The 22,779-nt window shown below is 34.8% G+C and overlaps 3 protein-coding genes across 6 annotated transcripts; 2 read left to right on the plus strand and 1 right to left on the minus strand.

The window, feature by feature from the left end:
- Positions 1–3,771: 3,771 nt before the first annotated feature.
- On the plus strand, positions 3,772–9,153 carry LOC112526751. 2 transcript variants are annotated; one of them, XM_025137161.1, is made up of 4 exons: positions 3,772–4,071; positions 4,692–4,797; positions 7,025–7,115; positions 8,123–9,153. In XM_025137161.1, the coding sequence occupies exons 1-4, from the start codon at positions 3,784–3,786 to the stop codon at positions 9,039–9,041; spliced, it is 1,404 nt and encodes a 467-aa protein (XP_024992929.1). In that variant the 5' UTR covers positions 3,772–3,783; the 3' UTR covers positions 9,042–9,153. The 2 variants fall into 2 exon arrangements, with proteins under 2 accessions (XP_024992929.1, XP_024992930.1); XM_025137162.1 differs by having other exon boundaries at positions 4,003–4,151.
- Positions 9,154–11,887: 2,734 nt separating this feature from the next.
- LOC112526984 (E3 ubiquitin-protein ligase SINAT5-like) lies at positions 11,888–18,166 on the plus strand. Its single transcript, XM_025137447.1, has 3 exons — positions 11,888–12,314; positions 14,695–15,081; positions 17,559–18,166. The coding sequence occupies exons 1-3, from the start codon at positions 12,021–12,023 to the stop codon at positions 17,919–17,921; spliced, it is 1,044 nt and encodes a 347-aa protein (XP_024993215.1). The 5' UTR covers positions 11,888–12,020; the 3' UTR covers positions 17,922–18,166.
- Positions 18,167–19,312: 1,146 nt separating this feature from the next.
- LOC112527009 (phosphatidylinositol 4-kinase gamma 4-like) lies at positions 19,313–22,355 on the minus strand. 3 transcript variants are annotated; one of them, XM_025137482.1, is made up of 3 exons: positions 22,223–22,355; positions 20,589–22,059; positions 19,313–20,058 (listed from the first exon to the last, which is right to left on the minus strand). In XM_025137482.1, the coding sequence occupies exons 2-3, from the start codon at positions 21,936–21,938 to the stop codon at positions 19,684–19,686; spliced, it is 1,725 nt and encodes a 574-aa protein (XP_024993250.1). In that variant the 5' UTR covers positions 21,939–22,059; positions 22,223–22,355; the 3' UTR covers positions 19,313–19,683. The 3 variants fall into 3 exon arrangements, with proteins under 3 accessions (XP_024993250.1, XP_024993249.1, XP_024993248.1); XM_025137481.1 differs by having other exon boundaries at positions 20,589–22,072; XM_025137480.1 differs by having other exon boundaries at positions 20,589–22,355.
- Positions 22,356–22,779: the final 424 nt, after the last annotated feature.

Consider the following 22,779-nt stretch of genomic DNA (forward strand, 5'->3'; position numbering starts at 1 on the left):
GTTATTGAACTTAAATTAAATTATATTAAAACAAAATAAATTAAAGAATTAAATAAAAATTGAGAACTTTTAAACAGTTGATTTAATATTAACATTGATATATATATTTTCAAATTTTTATGACATCTTCAAAATTATATTTTATTCAAAAATAAAATCATTATTGCTTTCTTAAAAACGCATAAAAAAATTGTATTATAATATCGACAGAGACAAAGAATAAAACAAAACATTAAAAYCGAGATGTATCTCGTTGCATTGCGCGAGTACTCTTCTAGTATTATAAAACATTGACAAAAACTCTTAAAAACCATCTTTTATGCATGAATTACTGTTTATTGATGTATGTTACTTAAAATTCAATATTACAAGTAAATTGTGCATAAGTATAACTTATTAAAGTTCTATATTTGAATTCGTGTAACCAACTGCAAATAAATACAATCAAATACACGATAAACATCTTGTTTTAAATATACAAAATTTAAAAAATAATTAGGATAGTCATTGAATTCTAACAAAATACTTAATTATTTTCTTTATAAAAAATTATATTATTAAACCTAAATTAAATTATAATAAAAATTTTGAATCAAATAAATTACACAAAACAAGATAAATAGCTAATTTAATACTAATATCCAAATATTGTTTTTCAAATTTTTATGATATTTTAAAATTTATATTTTATTCAAAACCAAAAAACATTATCGTTTTCTCAAAACCACATAAAACCGTATTATATCGACATAGATAAATAATAAAATTAGACATTGAAATCGAGATTTGTCTCGATGCATTGCACGAGTATCCTTCTAGTCTTAAATATGTCAATTCCTAAACGCATCTATTTAAGTTTGTCATTATTAAAAAAAAGGATTTATTCTCCTAATGCTATTTTTTCACGAATTTGCCAATATTTATATTTTACATCCCTTTGATCTTGATAACTAACAAACCACGATCTTTAATATTTTTAATTTTCTAGATTATAATACATTTGAAATATTTAAGATACACAAAAGTGTCTATGAGGACAACTCAGGGTTTAGATTTCAATCTTATGAAACTTACTACAAACAATCAGCATATGCATCTTATGGTTGAGTATATCAGACACCACTCGTCGATAAGTTTTATAGTTTAAAATAAAGTTAAAAAAATATAATTTTAATTATATCTAAAAACATCTGAATCGATCATTTATTGTTGTAATGATGCTTCAACAGCTTTTTATGCCTTGCTGGTTATACACTAGATGATCGTGTGTTTTTGTTGAGGAAACTTATCTGCGTATATGTGTAAGGGAAGTTGTTACTTTTATTTTTTTTAAATATAAATATAATTGAAAATTAAAGTCGAATGATCTTCAGGGGAGTTGCAATTACTCTTCGTAAATGATGGGTATTTTGGTCACCGTTAAATTTGTTTTTTGAATATTTTTTCCGGCTATTTGATTTTTATCTTCTCCACCTTAACCCATCAAGAACATCAAGTGATTTTGGGTGAACATAAAAAAAATATCATTAAAGAAAATTAGATTCAAAATCCATTTAAATCAAAAACATAAAAACTAAATCAAAAAACATTAAATCTAAATAATAATAATAAAAACACCCCCTATGCTCCTTCTAAGATTGAGGATGATCCTCTTGATCAGGATGACCTCCTTGATGAGGATGACATGATTGAAGTTGAGTCGGACGATGGCGACACTACACGATTTCTTACTAGTGATATCTCTCCCTCCCAGATGTCTGAGAAGATGGCTCCTCTCCTGGTGTTCCTTGATTTCTTTGCTTTGTGGTCTCCCCTTGGTTTTGTGTGGTGTTGTCTTTGTGTGTCTTTCGGGTCCCGTTTGTCTTAGGTCGTTCTAGGGTGTGCCTTGTTTAGGCCCATTTTCCCGTCATTTGGTGTTCTTCCCATTTGTTTCCTAGGCTTGGCCCGCCTAGGTCCTTTGCTTGTGGTTGGTTTCTTTTTTTTCTTCCTCTTTTTCGGGATGCCTTGGTTATTTCGGTGGATGTGGTTCGTACCTACCCGAGCGCGTATTCTGTTCTTGTGTTTATGGTTTTTTTACTTGATAGGAGGTCTCCCCCCTCCATATCAAAAAAAAAAAAAAAATTCTTAAAAAAATAGAACCACAATATGGGTTTTGTTCCTGATATGGTGAACATAAAGAGGAACTTAAACTACAAGGGTGGTGCCTGATTGGTTTGAATTTGGGTTCCAAAGGTCAAAAGTGCCTGGAGGTCTCAGGTTCAAATCCAAGGAGGAATAAAAATCCCCTTGTGGCCACGGAGGTTCAAATGCAGTGACTCTGAGCTACCTGCAAAGCAGGTGGTCGTTCTAAGATTTGTCGATTCGCATAGCGGGTTGGATATCCAGGTTAATCAAAAAAAGAAAAGAAAAAGAAAAAGAGGAACTTACTGTTGTTTTTGTTTGTTCTTTAAAACTGCATCAATTGTAAAATCGAACAAAACTAATAAAAGAATGACCCTTCCCAAATCACTAACAGCTCAACCATTGAAACCTTGTTTACTATAACTATCAGATTTAACATTAGAAAACCTTGTCTTCGGTTGTTCTTGTAGTGACCTCATGCGAAGGGCCTCTGATGACAAGCATGAGCATGAGCTTGGGTTGGCTCAGAGACAAGAACCCAGAAACATATCGAGTAATGTTTCTAAACAAGATCATCAAAGCTATAGGCATGTGCTGAGGGCAAAAAGCCTCAAGAATGAGCATCGATGGTTGATCCGTTGAAAAGGACAACAAGATGGAAAGAAGGTATGAGTCATGGTGATTAGACACTAAGAGAAGATGGGCGTCAAGGGAGGAATGTATCACAGTGGGGAGCAACTACATATGCGTTTAAATATATACTATAAGGGTACTCGCACAATGTATCGAGATACATCTTCATTTTAGTGTTTCGTTTTTTTGTTTTAATCGATGTTACAATACGGTTTTATGTGATTTTCAAAAAGCGACAATGTTTTTATTTTTGATTAAAATATAAATATGAATATATCATAAAAATAAAAAATATATTGATATTAGTATCAGACTAACTAGTTAAAATTTCTTGCTTTTTTGTGTATTTTTTTATTCATTTTTTTTTAATTTTTGGTTTAATAATATCACTTTTTATAAAGATAATAATGAAGTATTTTGTTAGAACTCAATATTATCCTAATTATATTTTAGTTTTTTAATATTTGAAATGAGATGTTTATCCTCTATTTAATTATGTTTATCTAAAATTAGTTACACGAATTCAAATATAAAACTTTAATAAGTTGTATTTACGTACAATTTATTTGCAATCTTGAATTTTAAATAAATGCATCAATAAACAATACTTCATGCATAAAGAATAAGTTTTAAAAGTTTTTGTCAAATATTTTATAATATAATATAAACATATATATATATATGTATATATATATATATATATATATATATATATTTTGATATTAAGTTATATTAATATGCTATAATTTTGTAAAAATATTTGAAAATGAAAAATGAGAAGATACCTCTCAATTAATTAAAGTTAACAAAAAACATAATGGTCGTTAATGGAAGAGATGAGCGCCAAGAGATTTTACAAACGTTGTTAATGACAAGTTAAGAATAAATGAAAACTAAGAACGATTTTTGTTAAAACCAAAAAAGTCGAAGGACCAAAACTAACTTTCTTAATTTCCATTATTGGCATTTGGCACTGGTATAGAAGTAGTCGTATAATTCTTTTTCCTCTTCACCATTGAGCTCCCTCCAATGGAATTCAAACTAAACCAGGGGAAACTCGAAGAAACAGTGATCGGAATCCTTAAAGCTGCCGATTTAGAGATCGCCACCGAACTCTCCGTTAGAAGAGAGGCGGAAAAACTGCTCGGCGTCGACCTTTCTAGTCTCGCTAGCAAGCGGCTAGTTAGACGAATCCTTGAGTCCTTTTTGCTGTCTTCTTCGCCGGTCGATGAAGTTCAAGGAGAAACCCAAGGGGTGGAGGAAGTGCAGACGGAGAAATTTCCTGTAGACGATGGTGGTGGGTGTGTTATCTGTAAGGTGTGTTTTCGAAAACCTAACGTTTCGATTAATTTAAGAACAACGAGGAAATGATTCGAAATACGTCAGAGAAATCTAAGGTGATACGGTGCTTAGATGTTTTTGAGTTTTATCCATGATTTCTTGAAGTTTAAATTTCAGAAGTTGTTGTGTTCAAATGTTAGTGCATATCGGTATCAACACATGGGTTTAGTTAGATTGTTCAAGATTAGAGTTTATAAATCCAACTACTTTTTGGTAGTTGAGGGAAAACTTTAGATTGTTCAAAGCTCTTAGATGTTACTAGTAATCTAGTTATCTGGATTAGTAGCATTTTTAACTCTATCATGATATTTTACTGTAAGAAATCTTTGTGATGATCAATGAGGATAAATTTAACCATGTTTTAATGATTGGAATGTTACTTTTCGAATATTGAATATGTTCAAGATAGAAAAGCTTGGAAACTTGCAGCTTTATTAACAATCTGTCAACTGCGGACTTAGTATTGGGCTGTTGAAAAAATCTGTATCAAGAGATAACTGAAGGAATCTGATTGTTGAGCTTAACTCTTTTGGTATGGGTATCTTCTTTTGTCACTTTCCTTCTTATTATTGTGTTCCTTCCGTTGTGTTGTATAGCTACCGGGAATGAGGAGAGTGTCAATTCAAAAATTCAAAGGGACAAAATTGGTGTCAATAAGGGAGTACTATCAAAAAGAGGGAAAGGTGTTTCCTTCCGGTAGAGGTGACCACTTGCAGCTCCTGTATTATCATGTCATTACTCGTGCACAACATTTGATGACTGTATTAGATAGTAGAATCTGTTGGCAGCAACAGTCTGTGAATCTTCTCATAACTTTGATCTTTCAGTTATATTAGGTAAAGGTTTTTTCATTCTCATTGTTTGATTTTCTTCACAAATCTAATGATGGGATTTCTTTTTTGATTTTCCTTTAAAGGGAAGTAATATATAAATCTTATAAGTTCTTGTTGAGTGCTAACTAATCACTGAATAAAATATATGCCCTCCTCTCCAATAATAGGTTTCTATGACAAATGATGCCAAAGATTCACTTCCATTTTATGCATACGTTTAAACTAAATTTGGAGAAAGCTCATCTTATTATCAACTTCTATGTCATTATGTGTGCATGCAAGGATTAGCACCCAAAGGGCATGCTTATGTAAGGAATAACATGGTAACTTGGGGTATACTTAATGTAGAAATATCGAAGCTAAGATTGTTAAAAAATATTTACCGATCCGAGGCTTCGTAGATTGACTCAGAAAAGGAGTATGTGGGTTGCAACCTTTGTTTTTTTGGAAGAATGTCCCAGGCTGGACTAATCCCGGCAAATTGTGACGGAAGAAATCAGCCCTGATAAACTCAGTGGCCACAATTGTTATGTATGCCTGGAATCGAACCCTTGGAGATGGGATATACCACCACATCCCCTAGGACCTCAACCACTATGCCACAACCCTTTTGGTTAGTTGCAACCTTGTTGATATGACCAAGAATAGTTGTATGGTAATATGTCTTGAAATGAGATGTCTAAGAAGATATATTTCGTGATTTGAGTTCGATATTGCAAAAGGAAGGGGAGATTGAAGAGGATGCTTGTCATAGGACAATGGGTTAAGTCATGTAGACCATGTGGTGATGGCAATCAAGAGCTTTGTGTGACCACATATCCTACTCAACTTGAAGGCTACATTTTACAGCATGCCATTGAGACTAGCTATGCTTTGAGTCAGGATACTAAGAAAACAAGATATATACATGAACTTACTATAAAGGAAATGTTGATGTCAGGAAATTGGAGAGAAAGTAACTAGAGGAATTGGGGGTCACAATGATAGATTAAAGAGGTGGGGGAACACCACTTTGACATTGTTAGGGACTTTGGTCATCTCCAAATAGGCCTCTGGATATGCCATGGGATGGGGAGAGTTGGACCAAGAGAAGTAGGACATATATGTAGGCTGTAAATAACACTGAGAAAATAGGGTAGGATGACATTAATATCCATGGAAATCAATAAAAGAGGCTTGACTTGGCTGTATACGGAAAAGCACGGAGGAACAGTATTCAAATTCATGAACCTGTATAGGATAGATTTACCTCATTTATCATTTCTTATGATTTTTGGCTACTGCCATTACTTATATTGCCCTTATACTTATTTCTGCTCACTTCCTTCAATATATTATTTCACATTCTGCGGTATTGGTGAAAAGTTGGATCAGATGATAAGTGTGTGCTTTCTTTTAAGCTCGTGTAACATCACAAAGAAATTCTGATAAAAAGTTTTCTTTGTTTAAAAGATTGTTGGAGCTTTTAATGTGCATCAATCGTAAGGGACTAAGGGTAAAATGGGAAGGAAGTATGCTGCATTCACTCATGTCAAGGCAGTTAGTTCCCTTGAAAACTCTGAAACTTTCAATGGTGGTCCATTTTGGAAGATATATGTATATCTATTACTGCATAGTTAATGGGTTTTAATAAATAATGATGTCTTACCATACTCTAGATGTTTAATGATGCCATTTAGCATTTGAAAGTTTAGACTCTAGATCTGGTCTACATGGTAAAAGTGTCGAGAGTTATGGACTTTGCAAGACTTTTGTTCTTCCACTTTTGTCCTCTAAAATGAATACTGCATTTGTGCCTTCCGGGTTATGCAACTTCAGTTTAGAATTAGATATTGCTTTTAGACTTCTTGTGTCTGGTAAAGGTTATTCAACCATCTATGTTATAACAAAATACAGGAAATAAGATTAAAAATAATGGGCAGTTTCGTACTTTTAAATTGATGTTCTTGTGTGTAAATTGCAATCCGTGGTACCCTTTGTTACTTTTTTGTTGAATGGATTAGCAGATACTTCTTTACTTTTCCTAATTTATAAACAAGCAGACATTTTTATTGATGATGATACATATTGATCTGGTTTTCTGTGTTCTTTTTCAGGAATTACCTTGAACCCTAAACAATGGTCTGCATTTCGTTCAAGTTTTTCTGACATAGAAGCAGCCATCACAAAGATGGAAGCAGGGATAAGGTAAAACTTACTTTTCTGGATAAACTATATAGTAGAGCTTATTGTTAATCGAGCTTTCTAGTTTGTTGCGAGATTTTACTTGTTTAATGCTGGCGATTAATATTTGTAATAAAGCCATACCTCTCATTACATTCTTGTAGAAAATAGAAAACGAATCTGATGGCCAGTAAACATTTTAGACCCTTCTTAGATTTTTGAATCCATTCTCTTTGTAGGTGGTTAAAACTATCTCTAATATAACCAAATTAATAGTTAAACATTTGACCTCTTCTAAAATTAACTCATCGTGTACCATTTGATTTATGTGACACCGATTGGATAAACTTCATGAAAGATAATATAACGAAATTTTGTAATTCATTACAGATTTAGATTTAAACTTGTTACTTGGCCACAACCATAGATTTTAGATTTTGGCAACTAATATGTAATCAGTTGTGATTTCACTTTGATTTGTAATGCATTTCTCACCTGCAAAATTGGTAGTCAACAATTCTTTAGATTTAGCATGATGTATTTAAATACTAATGATAAGATCATGGACTATTATGATATAATTCATATTATCTTTTTCCAAAAGAAATTGAACTCTGTCTCGTAATCAATTTCAGTCGTAAGGAAATCCTGATAGTGTGATCTGCTGTTGGCTATTTGAACACCTAAATTCAGTAATTCCGAGAATTAGAATTTAGAAACATCTCATACTTGTTATTTATGCTCGGTTGAGAATTTTGGTTTATCGAGGAAGCTTTTTTGATGGTATAGGGTGCGTTTGGTATGCGGGACAAGACAAGACATTATAAAAACTTCTTGTCCACATTTGGTACAACATTAAACGATGACAAGATATCAATTGAGTAGGACAAAGATGCATTGTCAGCATACCAAACTCACATCTAGGGAATTCTGGTATTTCCAACTTCATGATTATATGCATCTAGTTTTTGAAATTTAAGCATAATGTCAAAGTCTGGGTGGAAATGAGCCAGTAACTAGTTGTTTTTCAGAGGCCAAGGCATGGGGAAGAAGCAAAGTGAAGCCGAAGCTTCCACTCCATCGACCAACTTGGCTTCCGAACCTTGTGAGCTTGATAAACTGCAAAGTGAAGCCGAAGCTTCAAATCCATCAACCAGCTTGGCTTCTGAACCTCATGTTGTTGAAGAACTCCAAATCCATCCACTCATCCCTATTGCAACCACTCGTTTCACTGGGAGAAACTACTACTGCTGGAAGCGCCAAATGGAATTCTTCCTAAACCAGTTGAAAATCTCTTACGTCCTCATCGAATCATGCCCAAAAATTCCCGTTTCACCAGAATCAACTTCCGAACAGATCTCTGAATCCAAATCTCGTGCACAAAAATGGATCAATGATGATTACATCTGTCGACAAACTATCTTGAACTCCCTGTCTGACCAACTCTTTGATCAATATTCCGTAAAGACTCTCAATGCCGGAGAATTATGGAACGAGCTAAAGTCATTGTACGCTGATGATTATGGAACAAAAAGATCTCACATCAACACTTACATTCAGTTTCAAATGATCGATGGGGTTTCTGTTATTGAACAAGTTCAGGAACTTCACAGGATTGCTGGTTTGATCACTGCTTCTGGGATTAACATCGATGAAAACTTCCATGTTAGCGCCATTATTTCCAAACTTCCTCCTTCTTGGAAGCACATTCGAGCGAAACTGATGCAAGAAGAGTATCTACCGCTTGATAAGTTGATATATCGGTTAAAGGATGAAGAAGATTATAGAAATGGCGGAAAGAATGTAGATATATTTGGTCAAAAGAAGAACGACACGAGGGTGTGGTGCTTTGGATGTGGTAAAGAAGGGCACATACGTCGGAATTGTCCTTTGACGAGATCGTATAGATGGCCTCGGTCACGGGGATCGGAACAACCGAGAGAAGGGTGAACAGGGTATGTGTGTCCTCGGAGTCGGAGGCCAACATGGTTGGCAAGGTTGTAGAATGATATGTTATTCATCAGTAACCATTTAACATCATCATTTTAACATCATTTTGATGAGATAGTAGACATCTTTGCATACATCTCAAAGGTGTTATTTTAAAGGGTAAATTGTATGAAAAGGTAACGCACTTTGACTTGATTCTTATTTTGGGTAACGTACTTTCAAAACTTTCATTTTGATACCTAAGATGTAAAGTTTTAAACATTTAAATATCCGGGTAACTGGTTGAAGCATTAACTGATTATCATGCTGACTTGACGAGTGATGTGGTATCCAACTTAGTATTATTTGCTGATGTGGTTAGTGACATGAATTTTTTTAATCTAAAATTAGTTTTTCAACCGGTTACTCGAGTACTTAAAAAAATGTTTAAAACTTTACATTTTAAGTATCAAAATGTAAGTTTTGAAAGTACATTACTCAAAATAAAAATTAAGTTAAAATACGTTACTTTTCATGCAATTTATTCTATTTTAAATGGGATAAACTGAGATTGTATTGTTTATTTTGATTTTGTGTGAACATTTAGAAGTAGTGGAAAAATTAGACCAACAAAATGAGAATTATAAGAGGTAAAAGGTGTAAACTAAACTGTGAACATAATCCGAACATTTTTAAATTATTTATAATAATCAATTAGGTAAAAACAATTGAATTATTTTTATAATCAATTATAATTTTTTTTAATTTATTTATAAAGAATCAAATTTTATTTTATTCTAAATCCTACAAATTAAATATTTTAAAATCTTTTTTAATTTTAAATCCTTCTATAAAATTCAAGTACTTGAAAAACATTTCGTTAAACCAAATGCTTCCTAAGTTAGAGATCATTATACTATACACGTTTCTTTCTAAAATCAACTATAAACATTTTGAGCGTTGGATGTTTATTTATAAACTAACATATGAATTGTCTTAAAAAAACTCGGTCTGGTTGTAGTTTGAAATGTGGTCTATGAGCCAGTTTAAACGCATCGACTAATCTCTCGGACGACCACAAATCTTCTGGAGTTATCACAGGTGAACCGCCATGGTCTTAAGGACTTTGGTAGAGCCTGGATTCGAGCCCCGATGTAATTGAGATTTTCCACTACATCCCCCGAGACTTTACTATTCTACGACAACCCTACTGGTTCATATTTTCTATTTTCACGTTGAATAAAACATATTTTATATTTGTAAGTTGGACGAAATATATTTTTATTATTAATATTATATAAAACAAAATTTCATTGATTATATTAGTTTAACCAAATATCATCAACACGATGTTTATTATAATTTGGTGCCTAAAAGTAATAATTTTGTTCTGTAGCAGGAAAAAAGATAGGCTCTACTGCCACTTCTTTGGATATTTCAGGTATATTAACACAAATTCTAGAAATAAATAAGTGGCTACCGGTAAGAGATACAACCCTTATCAGGTAACATTATCAGTCATCAAAATGGATTGTTGGTAAGCGTCTTTTACCCAGTAATCATTCTCCCTCACTTATCAGGTATGATTCATACCTCGGTTCTTGTTATGTCTCTTACTGGGTAAGATTTTCGGTCCTTGTCATGTTCACCAAACGTCCCATAACCCAAGTTTGATCCTTGATGAGAAAGTGGTTTAAACACAGGTAATCCTTCTATTATGCCTTCCTTAACCTTCAGGAATTTTGATAATGATCATAAGCTCAAATGATATTAAATCTGTAGTAATTAATTAGAGTACCTCCTTTTACAAAGTTTTTATGTGTTGTTTCGTATCTGAAACAAAAATGTGTGTAAATACATTGTTTTTATGGTGTTGTTCCATACGTGACGCGTTTAAAAGGGGTCTATTATTGGTTCATACTTGACGCATAATCATTTACAAAACCAATGATTCTTACAAACCAAAAAGGAGGAATGCTTATACAATGTTATTTCATGTGTGAAACGTACATAATTGTTTTTTTTTCCACACACAAAAATGTTGTGAATGTTTCACATATGAAACAACATTGCATAAATACACTGTATTTTCACAAGTGTTAAAAACCGGGTTTTAAATTTGAATGAATTATTGAGTTTATAAATATTCATGGCTTTAAATAATAATGCAAAAGTACATAGAATTATGACCCAACAATAGACCCCTCCCCCCTCTATCTCTCTCACATGGAACATAAATGTAGTCTTTGGAGTTGGGTTAGATGTACATTTTGTTTGATATAACCTTTTTTTTCCCCTACATCTTGAATTTTATAATTAAATAATTATTTTAATTGGTAACATGTTGATCTTGTAACATTTAATAATGTGAATTCTGAGTTTATCATTCTTTTGTGTAACCTTTTTGTCATCAATATTTCTGTAAACCAACTTCATCATAACTTTTTTTTGTAAATATTTGATAAGCCTTTTCATAAACCAACTTCGTCGTAACTTTTTTGTAACCATTCTTGAAATAGGAACAAATATATATATATATATATATATATATATATATATACTATATTATAAAACATTTAATAAAAATTTAAAAACCATCTTTTATATATGAAGTAATGTTTATTAATATATATTTCTTAAAATTCAAGATTATAAATAAATTATGTACAAATATAACTTATTAAGCTCTATATTTGAATCATAGATGCGTTCTTGACTTATTATCCACCGTTTTCATTTCAATTTAAGAAAAAAAAAAATAAAGAAAAAAAAACCATATTGAACCCTGTCCACCGCTTTCACACTCTGCAATTCTCCCCCAAAAACAAAATAAAAACAAAATACCAGAAAACCTATCAAGAAAAATAAAAAAGCACCTTCTCCTTCGCCCTCCCCTGGTTATTGATTCATCGTCTTTAACCTAATTGGGGAGGGAAAAGCTTTTTCATTTTCTGGGCCAATTTCACCAACAATTCCATTTCGATCTTGTTTTTTGCCATTATGGAAATCGATAACATCGAATGTGTTTCGGTTTCGGATGGATTAATTGATGATGCAATCCCACACCATAATCACCATCATCATCGTCCTCCTCATCCTCATCCTCATCCTCATCCTCATCAAAACAATCCTAATCCCAATCCTAATCCTAATCCTAATCCTAATCCTCAATTTTCATCTTCCAAAACTCATAATGTTAATGTTGTTCCTTCGACGATTCATCCCACAACCAGTGTTCATGAGCTTCTTGAATGCCCTGTTTGTACCAATTCAATGTACCCTCCAATTCATCAGGTTTTTATATTCTTCTCTCTCTCTAATTAATTATATGAAACGATGGATTTGGCTCTTGATTTTTGTTTCTTCTTGATTGATGTTATTGAACTGATTGGATTTAGGGATTTGATCTATGTTGATTGAATTTCGATACTTGAAATTGGAATTGGAATGATTTGTTGTTTGGATTGAAACTAGGTTTGATTTGGGGGTTTTAGGGTTATGATCATCTTTTTGACTTTTGGGGTTAAACATACTTTGTTAAATCAAAGTTTATATGAAAATTTTATCATCAGTTTGAATACATATTGCTTTATTTGGATAATGTGAATTATCATGAATTTTTATGAAAAATATTGTCACAATTTTGAAGTTGAAATAGCTGGTTTGCTTCCAAATCTAATTACATCTCTATTTCTTGAAAGAAAGAATTGTATCTGATAGAAAACTGTGGACTTGAGGGTTGAACATATGCTGAATTTGTTTTGTTCTGCACTGGTCTTAGTTTTTCTTCTTGCTTGTCAGTAATGTGCTCTGTGTCTTGTTGTTTGTTTAACCTATTTTCGGCACATGAGTCTCTAATGTTTTAGTTAAATGTACTTAGAGCATCTCCAACAGCTATGCTAAAGTAGATATTTTGGTGATTTAGGAGCTTGTTTTTTTGCTCTAACAACTATGTTAAAGTATATGCTAAAATAGAGAAAAAAAGAGAGAAGGTAGAAATCTCTAAAACTTAATATTGAGGAAAGATGTATTATTTTAATTGTTTCCACCCGTGAGGTTGAATGCATTATATTTTTATCAAGTTTCTTTTAGAAGTGTATTGGGACGATGAATTTATATAATATTTTAATAATAATTAATGTTGGGATTACTAAAATAGAGTAGTTGTTGGAGTTGAATGTAATTTTTTTTGAGGTTTCAATTTTAGACGCTACATTTTAGAATAATTATAGCGTAGCTGTTAGAGATGCTCTTATTGCTTCCTTGCACACACCGTAACCTGCTTATTTGTTTCTTTACATTTTTTGTTTTACAAGCCTCGACTTTGGTTCATAAGATTCTTCTATTTTGTTATTATTGAATGATCATTTAAGATATTATGATAACTCGTCAAACACTTTTATTACCCTGTGCACCTATTCTGACACATTGAGTGAAGGGAGTATATATATATATATATATAGAGAGAGAGAGAGAGAGAGAGAGAGAGAGAGAGAGAGGGAGAGAGAGAGAGAGTGAAGGTTGGGTGGGAGAGTATCATGCGAGAAGTTGATCAATTTACGAGAAGGTGAGAAGTTCCAATATCATATATGATTACATGTGCTACGGACACTAATTCATATATGATTAAACACGTCATAAGGAACGCGGGGGACTTGGTGAATATGACCAAAGGTCGCCCGCTAATATGCTGGTCAACGCAACATATGTTTAATCACTTATGATTAAGTGTTCGTATCACATGTAATCATGTGTAAATGTTGGAACTTTTCGCAAATTGACCACCTTCTCATTTGAAAGACCCTATATATATGCATACATACATATATAGGGTTGGGTTCCGATGAGAAAGGAAGTTATGGTAAGAATCGGTAAGAAGGGATCTCTACCCTTGGATTAATCCTAATTGAAGATCAACATTAATGAGATGCAGCGAGATGCACCGGATCAAGTCCCGCATCAAGCACAATACATGGGATGGGGGTGAGATTAAAAGTGATCAGGGTCCATATCCCTTCTTACAATTCTCACCCTAACTCCTATTCTCACACGATCCTTCGTCTCTCTCTCTCTCTCTCTCTATATATATATATATATATATTTCTAGCCATGAATAAATTGGCGAACAATCGTGTGAGAAGGAGAGTTAAGGGGAGAAGCGTAAGAAGGGATCTGGACCCCTGATCACCTTTAATTTCAAACCCACTCATGAACTGCGCTCGATACGGGGATTGTTTCGGTGCATCTCATCCTAACGTGCATCCAAGGGTGGAGATCCCTTCTTACATTTCTCACCTTAACTCTCCTTCTAACTAGAACTCAACTCTGAATAAATATCCATTGCTTATGTACCTACATATGTTAGCTCATTAAACTACATGGTTTTTTTGGCCCTTGGAAATTATTTGAGGCCTTTTCTCTTCTTTTTTCGGTTCTATGTTCTAGGATAAAATGAAAACAAGAACTATTGCCATCCCAAAAAAGTAAGTCCACAGAAACAACCGCTCCACTCTTTGGGATAGAGGTCAAGTTTGGTTTAATCGAGAAAATTGAGTTGACATTTGACTCGACTTTTTAGTCTCAAAATCATATATATTTGTGTGATCATGGTAGCATATAACCTAGAACTGGGTACTTCTTTGATAAATCTAATTGAGTTTGCGATTTTCTGTAGTGTCACAATGGCCACACGCTTTGTTCCACTTGTAAGGCACGAGTTCACAACAGATGTCCAACTTGTAGGCAAGAGCTTGGCGATATAAGGTGTCTTGCATTGGAAAAAGTGGCTGAATCGCTCGAGTTGCCCTGCAAATACTGCTCCCTTGGATGCCCCGGGATCTTCCCATACTATAGCAAGCTGAAACATGAAGCCGTTTGCAATTTTAGGCCGTACAGCTGTCCGTATGCGGGATCAGAGTGCTCAGTTGTTGGGGATATCCCGTATTTAGTTTCACATTTGAGGGATGATCATAAAGTAGATATGCACTCCGGATGTACTTTCAATCATCGTTATGTCAAGTCCAATCCACGTGAAGTTGAAAATGCCACATGGATGCTAACGGTTAGTATCTTTTAGATCCCATCTTTCTTTTGCATTATTACTTTAAGGATGGGTTTGGTACGTGGACGGGACCGAGTAAGTTGGCACGTGAAAGAATTCTAAAAGGTTTTAGGGTTTAATTTTAATATGGGTAATTCAGTAATTTACCAATCTTCTCCTTTCTGCTTGATTTTTGTTCCACCTATTTTGGTGAGACAGAAAAAATGCATTTTTGATTCCACCGAGGTCTTGTCCTGAACCGGTCTAATGTCCTCCCAAACGTGAGATACAAGTTTTTGTACTGTCTTGTCCTACGTACTAAAGGCACCCTAAAGGAGCCAAGTGCTCATAAGACGTGCGATCTTTTGACTTTCATGGTCGCCAGTTCGAATCTCTTCAGGGCCACTTGGGATTTTCGTGGATGTAATCTTCAGGGCCTCATAGGATTAGTCGAGGTGCGCACAAGCGGGGACTAGACACCCACGGTTATCCAAAATAAACCTTGTTTTGGATGTATAAAAGCATATGTCGATACCCTTGGGGCATAGGCTTTATACTAGGTTGGTCAAATGGTCAAGTAATAAACGATCAACTAGTTCTTTGATTATTAAGGGTGAAAACATATGCCCTTTCAGGTGTAGGCTATGCCCTTTAACAACAAGTGTGCAAACTCATTGATTCAATTTTGCGTGCTTACTTTCGTTGATCTTGAACTTGAAAGTTGGCCCCATTGACTTCAAAAGTCAAACCTTACCTCATTTCTTGAATTGCTGTTACAAATTTACATTTAGAAATGTTATTGCCTACTTTGCCGTGTTGACTTTGACCTTGGAAAGTTGTTCCATTGACTTTAAAAGTCAAAATTCACATTTATCTTAATTTTACATGGCATGTTCAAATAAGAAGGCTAAATATCATGAGAAAGTAAGAAGGAAAAGCTAAGGTAAAGTTCATATGTGAATCATTGAAAAAATCTCTTTAAAGATGCATATGTGAACCGACATTATAGATTATTCATATGGTTTCACATATGCATCTTCAAAGAGATTTTTTCAAGGATTCACATATGAACCTTCCCCAACCTGTCCTTCTTACCTTCTATTTAGCATTCTTATTTGAACCTCCCACTACTGTTACAAATTTACATTTTTCTAAATGGTTTAATKTGATTGCCTACTTTCCCATGTTGACTTTGACCTTGGAAAGTTGTTCCATTGACTTTAAAAGCCAAAGTTCACATTTTTTTGATGTAGTTATAAATTTACACCATCTTTACATTTTCTTTGTGAAGTTTAATGCTGTTACCTGCTTTACCCATATTAACTTTGTACTTGAAAGTTGGTTCATTTGACTTAAAAGTCAAACTTTATCTCGTTTCTTGAGTTAATCTTTAATCTTTCCGAGTTATTCATTCAATTTTCATGAAAACAACTGCTCTACTTTTAAGAGTAGAGGTCAGGCGCCTGCATACATCTTGAAAGTTGGTTCCTTTGACTTAAAAGGTCAAACTTATCCTGTTTCTTGAGTCAATCTTTAATCTTTCTGAGTTACTCATTCAGTTTTCACAGAAACAAACACGTCTACTTTGTAGATTAGAGGACAGGCCTGCATACATCTTGAAAGTTGGTTCCTTTGACTTAAAAAGGCAAACTATATCTCGTTTCTTGAGTTATTTTTGATCCTTCTGAGTTACTGATTCAGTTTTCATGGAAACAATTGCTCTATCTTTTGGAGTAGAGGTCGGGCCTTCATACATCTTAACCGCCAGACCCACCTGTAACAACTTGTCCCACATGAATAGAAAAATAGATCTGTGAGATCCCTATAAGCTCAAAATTGTAGGCTACCAATGACTACCACCATGGTTTTGAGTTGATCCGGAGGTTATATGGTCAGTCTGTTGCTTCAAGCTATGGGGCATTAGAGCGTCAACAGATTCTCTAAAATGGAGATTTTGCTCCAACAGATTCCCCAAAACCTTCTCCAAAATGGAGAAAGTAGGAAAGAGAGGGTGAAATTCTCCAAATTTGGAGAACTCTCCAAAAATGATTGCATATGAAAGAATTTTTTTATTCTTTCTACCAATGAGAATCCTTGAAATTAAATTTATAGGGGAGAGAAATAATATTTTATGAAAAGTATTGAATATTATAATAATACTTCCTCTGTCCCAAAACAAGTGTCCACATATAAAAAAGTCACAAGTTTTAGAAAATGTATTATTTCACTTTTGATGAACTAAATGGGAAAGTATGCACTTATAATTTAATAGTGGACACTTATTTTACTAAAATAGAATTGTGAACATTTAGTTGGGGACGGAGGGAGATTACAATTCTATATTGTAATCTCCAAAATAGAGAAGCTGTTGGAAATGATTACATTTTCTTTGAAGATTTTGACTTTTGATTCTTCGTTTTGGAGAATGGGATATAATGGGCTTGTTTGGTTTGGTTATTGATGCTATTTGTTTCATCATGTTTTGTATATACATACAGGTCTTCAACTGCTTTGGGCAGTATTTTTGTCTCCACTTTGAAGCGTTCCAGCTCAGCATGGCGCCCGTCTACATGGCGTTTCTCCGGTTCATGGGTGACGAAAACGATGCCCGTAACTACCGTTACAGCTTGGAGGTTGGCGGGAATGGCAGAAAACTCATCTGGGAGGGTACCCCTCGGAGCATTAGAGATGGTCACAGAAAGGTTAGGGACAGCCATGATGGTCTGATAATTCAGCGGAATATGGCTCTGTTTTTCTCAGGAGGAGATAGGAAAGAATTGAAGTTGAGAGTTACTGGTCGGATTTGGAAAGAACCGCCCAACTCTGATGGTAGTAATGTATGCATTCCGAACCTTTGTTAGTTAACTCGTTTCCTTTTTTTGTGGGTCCTAACGACATTTATACGATAAACGTCGTTTAAAATGGGACCCACAAATGCGCAACGAAAGAAAAAAAAATGGTGAATGGAGGCCTAATTTTCATATTTGTGTGGGAGTTGTATAGGGCAATGATACTACTACTATTAGTGTAAGAAATCTGTTTGCAAAGCATATGGATTTGAACTCCCTCCCATATGAAGTTATAGCAATTTACCATTTTTCCCCTACACAAGATATAACTGCTAGCAATTCTTTTGAAGTGTTATATGCATTGAATATTTTATTAAGATAATTAAATGCTGGGATATCTTAAATAAGATAATTGTTTGAGTTGACTTTGTACTTCTATATTTTAAAGAAATTACAGAAAAAATATCGAAGATTCTCTGAGGCGTCCTTAGCACAACATGGACGTTGAAAAACAATCATAATGGTTGTCGTTGTTTGTTTTTTAATTAATGAAAAACAAACAGATTTGAACTGACAACCAAAACGAGCCAAGTGTATGGGTGTGGGTGTAACGTACACAAATCTGGCATCTACTCTCAAAAGAATAAAGCGGATTAATATGAAAAATTACAGCTTGTGGAAGAGTGCACTTTTCGTAGCATAGTTGTAAATTCCTATAACATTATAAATCAATGACTTTGGTCCCAAATCTTCGGGGTTGCTTTTTCTAATAAACGTTGGTTACATTTTCGGAATAAAAATAGTTTCCCCGAAGAAATATCCAAAACGTGAAGGTAGCAAAGTGACCTGAAAAAAGAAACTATCGAATAAGTTAGTAGTCAACAACATATATGCAGAAGGTGCAAGAAAACATAGCGAATGCAAGAAAAACTACACACCCTTAGTCTAACGAAGGACTCTTATAACCTAACTGCCAGCTTGCTACCCTACCCTCTATCATCTGCCTTGCGAGCTCCCGGCCATGCTAGCTACAGATCCCTGACCCGTCTACTACCCTAATCTTGTGTCTCCGGTAATTCCTATCAAGATCATGTTCTTGTAAATGTCTAGAGCCACCATGACTAACCTCAGTTGTTCATCCCATGTCCTCCTTGACCTACCCCTCCTCCTAGCCCCCTCGACCATCATACTTTCCATCCTCCTCATTAGAGCCGCTCTCTCTTGCATCTCTCAACTTACCTGTGATGCACACAACTCCCAACATTGTCCGAAAGACCTCGTTCAGTACCCTATGAAACCTAGTTCCACATATCCATCTGAGCATTCTCATTTATGCAACTTCAACTTCCTCTCGTAAGCCTTATTTCACTCTTAACCTATACAACAAAATAACTGGTCTAATAGCCACAATATAAAATTTTCCAACTGTACGTATTCATATAAAACAAATGTAAGGGGAAAAATATATACATATATACACACACACACAACCACAAGATTCTAGTCTAAAACATCTCCTATAAGTTATGTTCTTTGTTCTTCTTAGGAGCATTTGGTACATACATATTATTTTCGAGAATTCAACAATGTCTTCAACCCCACTCAAATTCAGACTTAATCCAAAAGCAACAAATCAAAATACAAAACAAATAAAGGGACAAATCAAATGTTTAAACATATTTAAACTTAAAAACCTCATTCTTTAACTGCTTGGAAGGATTTTGGGACATATCCACCCTCATATATACATATGTACCAAAAACATATGCACATAAGGTCTTATACACAAAAGAAATGAAGTTATATACTAATTTTTATCATCTATGGACCTTTGTTAGGCAAATAAACCCAGACGGCGATCCATGATCTGAGAAACAGTCTCAATGAATGCAGCCTCACTTGAACCAGGAAGAACAAGATCGTCGGCTTCTTGGACAATTTCTTCAATCACGGATTTCTTGTTCAAGTTTTCCCTACACATGATGTTTCCAATGGAAAAAGGGGTGAATCCTTTCTCCACACCTTTCTTGAGTAGCATGGTGGATATTCGAAAAGTGCGTGCACATCCTGAGGGTAAATTCCAGCCGTAAAAGTTAAGTAGAGCAATGTCTTCCTCAGCATCCAGTGATTTGATGTAGTTGACAGTTTCGGGACTGAATGGTTGGCGAGCTTGAGGCCAGTAGAGCCAATCAAATGTGCAGTCTTCAAACTGCAGAAACCAAAAAAAATACTGAGTCCTTGTGCAAATAAGTAACTTTAATATGAATTTCTCGTCTAGATGAGTAAAGTAGAACCGAGGAATTCACGGCTGTTTATTTTAAGAGGTTCTGAACTCGGAAATCTTATTTCACTTCTTATTGACAAGAGGTGGTGCTCAAGACTGAAAGCAGAATAAAAAAGATTTTGTTTTTATAAACTGATAAATCAGTAAGAGGTATTTTCCAAAAATACAGCACCCTAGGGAGCCTGAAACCATGATCCCAAATGGTCCCCATAGTGTTATGTTAACTTGTAGTTTCTTAATACAGGGCAAGAAATCAAGAACCATTCTCAACCACATTTCAGGGTAATCAAACTATCTGTCTTTAAAAATGGAGTTCAAAAGCAAATACTTAGAACTATAATGCTTTCAAAAATGGAGTTCAATGGTGCTGCCAAAAAACGTAAGAAAACAGTTTGAAGGACGATTTAATCTAAGATCCTGAGAATTAAGTTATGAAGCAGAAAGCAAGCACTTACACTGGCAGGCAGGCAGTATCCATGATCAATAGGAATCAACACATATCGACCATCTTCCTCTTTGTTCACCAAAATATTTCCAGCATGCCTATCTGCGTTTGCCATCCTAATATCCAACACAGAGATCTTATGTACCTCTTCTACAGGAAAAGCACTAGGACCCATATCCTCACAACTTCCACAATTTTCCATGAACATCTGCAGCGACCCAATCTTCTCCTTTACACCATCTGGATGGTTAAACCCTTCGTGCAAGCACATAGCTAACAGAGTAGGTGGGACCCCAGCAAATCCCTTGTGTTCACCAGAGAAAGACCTATGTCCGCCTTTTGGGTGATCTAAAATATAGGCAGCAACCTCCCTCAATGCACCCTCACCAACAGTTGTCCCCTTCTTTAGCCCTTCACCATCCACTGACAATGGTAAACCCCTGGGGTTATTTACAGCCATAGGCTCTTCATCAATCGGCTTAAAAACAGATAGATATTTAGTCCCTGATGCATCCATCATAAAATATGCTCCCCCTGTACCCTCAGAAGACCTTATTGGATAATTCCCTTTCCTCAAACCTTCATTGGTAGAGGTAACCAGGTCTAATAGGCCACAAGGGTATGCAGCCTTTGGGTTAACAATTACTGGTTCCAACCAAAGATTTCTACTTGCAGCTTCTTTAGCAACTGACCCATAATATTCTATACCATTAGCTCCATGTTGAAGTTGTTTGACAGCAAGATCATATTCTCTTGAATCATTCGACTGTGGTGCGACAATGGTGAGATCAAAATTCTTCTGTACAGGTGTAGCTCGAATCTTTGCAGACTTCCTAACAAACAAACGAATCACGGCATCGTTGTTATATTTACAGATATCATTTATAAGTCTCTCATCCTCGAGCTGCTTACCCTCCCACAAGATTTCTTGTTCATCGATGTCAATTTTTTCCTTTGCAAGCTGCTTTTTCACATAACCAATATCACGATTCTTCTCGACATGGAAAGTGAAATCTTGACCACATGAAGTCCTCACATGGATCACTTTGAGATCGGAAAGCTGGACAACCAAATGAACCACATTCCCATGACCAACACCATAGTCCCTAACCAAAGACTTACTTCGGGATAATACTCTGCCTCCACAAACCAACTTCTGGTTCTTCACAACACACCCCTTATAGCCTTGAATCCGAAGCTTCACGGATTCAATTGAATCTGACTCCAAGACCCTCATTGGAACCACAGAACCCGACATAGCTAAGTGAATCAGAATCGATTCTTCGTTATGTACAGGAAACGAAGGCAAAATGGAGTCGTCACAAAGTGGGCGGATGGCAATAACACCAGCTGACGACATTTTATCTCTAAATTACCGAACTTTGTATAAGCTTTAGAAAAGGTTCGAACAAATCAAACCCTCAATACGGAAATAATCTCAAATCTTCTGAATGAGCACCCAGATCACGTACATGATCAAGCTGTAAGAAAACCCTAGAAATGTATCTTCTTTAGGAGTTCTAATCAGGAAATCGATTTACAAATCGAAATCCTGGGAATTACTTAATGATCAAGGACGATGAAGAAACATAACAACTACAGAGTTTCTATTGAAATGTACATGGAAGAAGAGGGGATTCTTACCAGCTCAATTAAGCAAGAATCAAAGAAGAACGTAGTTCGCTGAGGAGGCCATATAGCCGATCGATTTGGGGAAAATTGAATTTTGACCGTAATCCTTCAACTTTTTACGGATCCAAAATTCAACGATGAGCGTTTATCGATCGAATTTTGTGCTTCCAACGATGGCTGCTGCTGCTTGAACGAAATGAATTGAAGAGAGAGAAAGAGACCGAGAGGAAGTTGATACGCGTATTTGCCGTTCTAACTTTTTGTTCAAGACAAAAAGATTCCTGAACAAGTTTTTAAAATATTCCACTTTTGGTCCCTATACTTTGAGCTATATGTCGTCATTAAGTATCAAGGATCGACAATCTCTCAGAGTATGACTCGAAACCTTATTATCAGTGAGATACCACTCTGGAAGAGTTAAGAATTCTCGACATGTCTTGCTTTTGAAACTACAAATGTTGATAATTCAGTAGGAGTTACATCTGTTGAACAAAAGACCTAATATTCGCACCACTAATATGATTTGTATGACACTCTACTGATTAGTTAGCCAAATAACTGAATCAATT

This window comes from Cynara cardunculus, assembly GCF_001531365.2.
Source record: "Cynara cardunculus var. scolymus isolate 2C chromosome LG 14, CcrdV1, whole genome shotgun sequence".
NCBI classification, from domain to species: domain Eukaryota; kingdom Viridiplantae; phylum Streptophyta; class Magnoliopsida; order Asterales; family Asteraceae; genus Cynara; species Cynara cardunculus.